This window comes from Beta vulgaris, chromosome 2, assembly GCF_026745355.1.
Source record: "Beta vulgaris subsp. vulgaris cultivar EL10 chromosome 2, EL10.2, whole genome shotgun sequence".
In the NCBI taxonomy this organism is placed as follows: domain Eukaryota; kingdom Viridiplantae; phylum Streptophyta; class Magnoliopsida; order Caryophyllales; family Amaranthaceae; genus Beta; species Beta vulgaris.
Window position 1 is genome coordinate 4,240,461 of NC_079203.1, and position 7,561 is coordinate 4,248,021.

Sequence of the window (7,561 nt, forward strand, 5' to 3'; positions counted from 1 at the left end):
CCGCACTATCAATAACATCATTCGAACTATTATGGCTCATGCATCTCTTCCCCCGTCCTTTTGGCATCATGCTTTATCAATGGCAACTTACCTTCTCAATATACTCCCAAGCAAATTACTAGATCACCAATCTCCACTCAAACTTTTATATCAAAGGGATCCTACTTACTCTCATTTGCGTGTGTTTGGGTGTTTGTGCTATCCACTTTTTCCCTCCACCATGATTAACAAACTTCAACCCCGTTCCACTCCTTGTGTGTTTTTGGGATATCCACCAAATCATAGGGGTTATAAGTGTTATGATATCTCATCTAGAAAATTTTTTGTGAGTCGTCATGTGTTGTTTGATGAGACCCACTTTCCTTTTGCCAAAATTCATAGCCCAACTCCATCCACTTATTCATTCTTGGATGATGGTCCTTCTCCATATATTTCTCATCATCTGGCCCAACTTGACAATGAGCAAACCCCACTCACCACTTCTGGGTCCGTCTCCCCCTCCTCTCGGCCTAATCTTGCCCAGCAGCCCACTGCCATTTCGTTGCAGCGCGCCTCACCCCCGTCTTCTGCTACTGGGCCCAGCTCTCCTGCCTCTCGGCCCAGTCAGCTTCAGCAGCCCACTACCTCTCCCAGGCCGCCCCTCTCTCCAACGCATCCCACTCTCATACCCAACTCCACCTCCCCACAAATGGACCAGCCTCTGTCCCCTTCTACAAATCCACAAACAGCTACCCACCCTCCTCTTTCTCCTACTTATGAGCAGCCACGTCCTGGCCCTATCACCCGTAGCCAACGAGGGGTTTTTAAACCCAAGCCCATCTTTAATCTCCATACCACCACCACTAAATCTCCTTTGCCTCGCACCCCTCTCGCGGCTTTGCGTGACCCTAACTGGAAACTGGCTATGGATGCTGAATATGATGCTCTTATGGAAAATAAGACGTGGGAATTAGTACCTCGTCCCCCGGGTGTTAATGTGATTCGTTCTATGTGGATTTTTGCTCATAAAACTAATGCTGATGGTTCTTTTGAGCGCTATAAGGCTCGTCTTGTAGGTGATGGCAAAACTCAACAGGTTGGTCTTGATTGTGGTGAAACATTTAGCCCAGTGGTCAAACCGACCACCATTCGTACTGTTCTCAGTTTGGCTCTCTCTAAAAAATGGGCCATTAATCAGTTGGATGTAAAGAATGCTTTTTTACATGGTACTCTTAATGAGACAGTTTACATGCATCAGCCTATGGGTTACAGGGACCAAACACATCCAGATTATGTTTGCTTGTTGAAGAAATCTTTGTATGGCCTCAAACAAGCTCCCCGTGCCTGGTATAAGCGGTTTGCAGATTATATCTCCACTCTTGGGTTCTCCCACAGTACTTCTGATCACTCATTATTTATTTATCGCCGAGGCCCTAACATTGCTTATTTACTGCTATATGTGGATGACATCATTTTGACCGCCTCTTCTGATGCATTACTCCAGTCTATTATTTCTTGTCTTAGTCAGGAATTTGCTATGAAAGACCTGGGTGCTTTGAGTTATTTTCTGGGTGTTGCTGTTCACCGTCATGCAGGTGGTCTTTTTCTTTCCCAGCGCCAGTATGCTTCAGAGATTATTGAACGGGCTGGGATGTCGGCTTGCAAGCCCTCACTTACTCCGGTCGATACTAAACCCAAGTTGGGTGCTACATCTAGCGAGCCTTATGCTGATCCGACTCACTATCGTAGTTTGGCAGGTGCACTTCAGTATCTTACATTTACGAGGCCTGACATTTCTTATGCTGTGCAGCAGGTCTGTCTTCACATGCATGATCCCCGTGAGGCTCACATGCATGCTCTTAAGCGTATCATACACTATCTCCAGGGTACATTGGATCATGGTCTACATCTTTACCCTTCTTCCACATCCACTCTCATTTCCTATACTGATGCGGATTGGGGTGGATGTCCGGATACCAGACGCTCCACATCTGGATACTGTGTTTTTCTTGGTGACAATTTATTGTCTTGGTCCTTTTGACAATTTATTGTCTTGGTCCAACCCACTCTCTCCAGGTCTAGTGCGGAGGCTGAGTATCGTGGTGTAGCTAATGTGGTGTCTGAGTCCTTTTGGCTACGTAATCTTCTTTTAGAGCTTCATTGCCCCATCATGAAGGCTACATTGGTATATTGTGATAATGTTAGTGCCATTTATCTTTCTGGGAATCCTGTTCAACATCAACGCACTAAACATATTGAGATGGATATCCATTTTGTCCGAGAAAAGGTGGCTCGTGGCCAAGTCCGAGTCTTACATGTTCCTTCCCGGTATCAGATTGCCGATATTTTCACTAAGGGTCTTCCCTTAGTCTTATTTGAGGACTTCAGGAACAGTCTCAGCGTTCGACAACCTCCCGTTTCGACTGAGGGGGTGTGTTAGAGTATATAATATTTTGTATATTATAGTATCTCGGTATATTTGTATAGAATAGATTAGTTCCTTAATTGTAGCCTAATTGATAGGATGTAATTGGTAGTATTTAAACCATTTTGGTTAATGAAAATAATCATGGGATTATTCTCTTTCAATATTGAATTTTATTAGTGAACAAACATCAAACACACCAGTGTACAAAGATTGGAAATTACTCACTTGACATATTTTGGTATGGGATTGTAATTATACATATTGAATTTCATTAGTGAACAAACATCAACACACCCAATGTACAAAGATTGCAAATTACTCACTCGACATCAACTTCATGAATTGGGTTACTTTCAGCTGGGGGGTTGTCATTGTACATTTTGATTTTATTAATGAACAACCACGAAGCCAAGAATGTACAAGGAGGTTGAGTGTGGAAAAGAGAGAAGTAGTGAATTTCGGTATGAGACTATAATTGTACATATTGAATTTCATTAGTGAACAAACATCAACACACCTAGTGTACAAAGATTGCAAATTACACACTTGACTTCAACTTCAGGAATTGGGTTACTTTCAGCTGGGGGCTGTCATTGTACATTTTGATTTTGTTAATGAACAACCACGAAGCCAAGAATGTACAAGGAAGTTGAGTGTGGAAAAGAGAGAAGTGGTGAACAATATATGAGGGACATCAAATCAGTTATTAAATGGTGAACAGTAACTGTCAAATCAGTTACTTTTTGTATTTTTGACATGTACACTGGATGTGATGGGAATGTACATTAGCTGTCAAATCAATTACTTTTTTGCATGTTGAATGGTGCGTTTCATTCTTCTTGCCTTGCATTTTGGAGCTGGTGTAGGATGCTCATCCTACACCTTGGTCCAGGATCTACTAATTGATCTATTGGAGGCAATTTTTCTAAATAGGGTTCCTTTCACTTCCTTTGCTTATTTTTATTTTTATATCAGCAAATATCAAAGTCTACGTACTCATAAGTTTCCAAGTCTTCTTTATAGATTTTTAGTGTTAACTACCCCAACTTCGAGTAAGTTCTTTTCAATTTATTTATGTTTGTTTGAACTTATTTAAATTTATTTTCATTGTAGTAGAACTTATTAGTAAGTATATTAAACCTTATTTATGCTCATCCGACGTAATCTTAACTTATATGCTTATTATGTAAACTAGGTGGTTTTCCATGCCTACATCTAGTATTGAAATATTGCCTTTCTTTTGATTTTATATTATGTATGATTTTTTACCATTTGAATTTAACTCGATTCGAAGAAAAGAATTGATAAAAATCCAAAATAAAAAAATTGAAAGCTCGATCTAAATTATATAGGAGATAGTAGGACCTGATAATCCGACTAGAATTCCATCATCAACGCCAACTAATCAACTAAAAGGTTAAAAATACATTGTCATAAGATAATTGTGTTTGCATTATAAAAATAAAAAAGACATCGTTTTTATTTAATCCTTCTCAAACTCTGATTATATGATCTCAAATGATATCATATATAGTTCGAACCAGATTCAGTCTGATTCAATATGAGGAAAAAATACCGCATGAATTCGAAAAATTGAGGACCATTTAACTCTTTACTTCTCTTAATAGCCGTATGAAGGACTTGGAGAATATGTAGGAGTCTTGTAAGTTGGCGTGTAAGCTGGGGAGTTGTACATGGGGGATGAACTGTATACTGGAGATGGGGTGTATATTGGTGCCTTGTACACTGGTGATGGTTTGTAATCAGGTGACTTATATACTGGAGATGGATTGTATTTAGGTGACATGTATGCGGGAGATGGACTGTAAACTGGTGTTGTGTATACTGCAGATGGAGTGTATTCTTGTGACTTGTACACGGGGGATGGAGTGTAAATTGGTGACTTGTATACTGGAGATGGAGTGTATGTGGGTGACTTATATATTGGAGATGGAGTATACACTGGTGACTTGTAGATGGGCGATGGGTTGTATACTGCAGTTGGAGTGTACTCGGGTGACTTGTAAATGGGAGATGGGCTATAAACTGGGGACTTGTATACTGCAGTTGGAGTGTATTCGGGTGACTTGTAAATGGGGGATGGTTTATAAACTGGGGACTTGTATACTGGAGATGGGGTGTATACGGGTGACTTGTAAATGGGGGATTGGGTATAAACTGGTGCCTTATATACTGAAGACGGGGTGTATACGGGTGACTTGTACACTGGCGATGGAATGTATACGGGTGCCTTATATGTTGGAGATGGTGTGTATTCTGGTGACTTGTATACTTGACATGGGGGGTATTCGGGCGACTTATACACAGGGGATGGACTGTAAACTGGTGCCTTGGACACTGGAGATGGTGTGTATATGGGTGACTTGTAGACGGGGGATGGGCTATAAATTGGTGTCTTATATACCGGAGATGGGGTGTATACAGGTGCCTTATAGACGGGGGATGGGCTGTAAGTTGGTGTCATGTACACTGGAGATGGAGTGTATATTGGTGACTTGTACACTGGAGATGGACTATAAACTGGTCCCTTGTACACTGGAGATGGGGTGTAAACTGGTGTCTTGTACACTAGAGTTGGGGTGTATATTGGTGATTTGTACACTGGAGATGGACTGTAAACTGATGCCTTGTACACTGAAGATGGGGTGTATACGGGAGATGGACTGTAAACTGGTGCCTTGTACACTGGAGATGGGGTGTATACTGGTGACTTGTACACTAGGGATGGACTGTAAACTGGTGCCTTGTACACTGGAGCTGGAATGTATACTGGTGCCTTATACACTGGAGATGGGGTGTATATTGGTGATTTGTACACTGGAGATGGACTGTAAACCGATGCCTTGTATACTGGAGATGGAGAGTATACAGGTGACTTGTAGACGGGGGATGGACTGTAAACCGGTGTCTCGTATACTTGAGTTGGGGTGTAAATTGGTGACTTATACACTGAGGATGGGCTATAAATTGGAGATGAGGTGTACTCTGGTGACTTGTACATGGGAGATGAGCTGTAAACTGGAGAAGGGGTGTATTTAGGTGACTTGTAGATGGGGGATGGGTTGTAAACTGGTGCCTTATATGCTGGAGATGGGGTGTATATAGGTGATTTGTAGGCAGGAGATGGGCTATAATCTGGTGTCTTGTACACCGGAGAAGGGGTATATACTGGTGTCTTGTATACCGGAGACGGGTTGTAGACTAGTGATGGAGTGTATTCAGGTGACCTGTAGATAGGTGATGGGCTATAAGCTGGTGATGGGGAATATACTGGTGACTTGTACACAGGGGATGGGGAGTACTCCGGAGACTTGTATACCGGGGATGGGGAGTACTCTGGAGATTTGTATACCGGGGATGGCGAGTACTCTGGAGACTTGTATACTGGGGATGGTGAGTACTCTGGAGACACGTATACTGGGGATGGAGTGTACTTTGGGGACTTGTATACTGGGGATGGTGAGTATTCTGGAGACTTGTATGTTGGGGATGGTGTATATACGGGAGATGGTGAGTATTCTGGAGACTTGTATACTGGAGAAGGTGAATACTCTGGAGACTTGTATATCGGGGATGGTGTGTATACAGGTGATGGTGTGTAAATCGGATATGTATACTCTGGAGAATGAGATGGTTTCTTGTATTCTGTGGCAGGGCTATAGTAATCACTAGCAGATGAAACTGTCACCAAAGTCATGAGAAAGAAGGACATGAAAAAAGAACGATTGAGAGCCATTTTGGTGGAATGAAGATGAAGAAATGAGTTGTGGGATAGTTGGTTTGAAGATGGGCTTTATATAAGCTTGGCCTTAGTGTCATTCCATGATGTAACAATCAACAGATGTAGTAGTGGAGAGCAAGTCTTCAAGGCTTTATTTGGCTACCACCCACCTCCTCAGTTCTTAGCACGATTTAGCCGAGGAAAAGTCTAATTGACTTTATCATTTCAAGTGAAAATCAACATTACATTCGACTATGAGCTTTAGAACGTCTATTATGTTAAAGGGTTAACTCAAATACTCAATAGTTTGAATTTATGTAATCCAGTAAAAGAGTTACTGTGAAATTCAATATTCTTATTTTCTTTTTTCATTATTATATTGATTCCTTTCATTAGCTTTTTGTACCATTATATTGAACTATTATAAATTTATAATCAAGAGCTGATGTTTTATTTTCTTTTTTTATTGTTTTTGTATACTTTCATGTAAATTAGTTAAATGTTTTTCTGAATATTGTTACTCACATTTTTAAAACGGCTAATTGTTACTACTTGTTAGTGATATGAGATATTAGAGATTAGGAAAATATACTTGTAAGAATTATGATATATTTTCCACATAATGTTTGCATAATAATATCTTTGATTTTATTTATATATGTTAGGATATTATTTAGTAGGAACATGATCACGTGAAAACCACTGTGTTGTAGATTGGAGTAGCACTCGAATCATACAAGTGTAGAAGGATAGAAAATAACCTTAAGTGATTGAATCCACAAAAACTCACGGTTACGGCAGCCTTAAATTTAACAAGGATACAGACACACCACCTTGAAATCTCTAAGGAACCTAAGATCACCAACTAGCTTGCCAAAGCTAATCTAGCATAGGAACGAATTCACTTAACTTTCTAATCCAAGAAAGAAAACTGAAAACAACATAAACAAACACATTGTTTTTTTCAATCATCAAAAGTCCTTCTTTTTCTCTTTCATTGCTTTGCTATTTATAGGACTATTACAACCTCTTTTCTGATTTTCTAAAATAAATAAATTAAATAATACAAAAGGAAATAACCTAAATTATCTAACAACTAATCAGTCCATAATCCCATGTAATGGAATGTGGGAAAACACACTAAACTAGCCTTTTGAATGCTGTTGCACTTCCCTCAATATGTTGCACTTCTCCCTTGGTTTTAGGACGTGGGTGAGTGGCTCCAATCCACTACTTTAACCTTGATGAATCAGCAACAATGTGGAGAAGAGATGCCACCAAAATAGGGGTTGCTGAATTGTTATTTCACACGTACAACATGCTGTTGTAAATGCCACGAAAATAGGAACAACTCCCTATTCTCTTGGAACCATCTCCTTGCTTGATGCATATGCCTTTGAACGTGTAACAAC

The 7,561-nt window shown here is 40.3% G+C and overlaps 1 protein-coding gene across 1 annotated transcript; it reads right to left on the reverse strand.

The window, feature by feature from the left end:
* Positions 1 to 3,725: 3,725 nt before the first annotated feature.
* On the reverse strand, positions 3,726 to 6,442 carry LOC104887158 (proline-rich extensin-like protein EPR1). Its single transcript, XM_048639936.2, has one exon. It carries the CDS (start codon positions 6,162 to 6,164, stop codon positions 4,029 to 4,031), a length of 2,136 nt encoding a protein of 711 aa, XP_048495893.1. The 5' UTR covers positions 6,165 to 6,442; the 3' UTR covers positions 3,726 to 4,028.
* Between the last annotated feature and the right edge of the window lie 1,119 nt (positions 6,443 to 7,561).

Bases quoted from the DNA above. Each gene is read 5' to 3' on its own strand.
- LOC104887158 (XM_048639936.2), bottom strand. From the start codon at position 6,164: ATGGCTCTCAATCGTTCTTTTTTCATGTCCTTCTTTCTCATGACTTTG.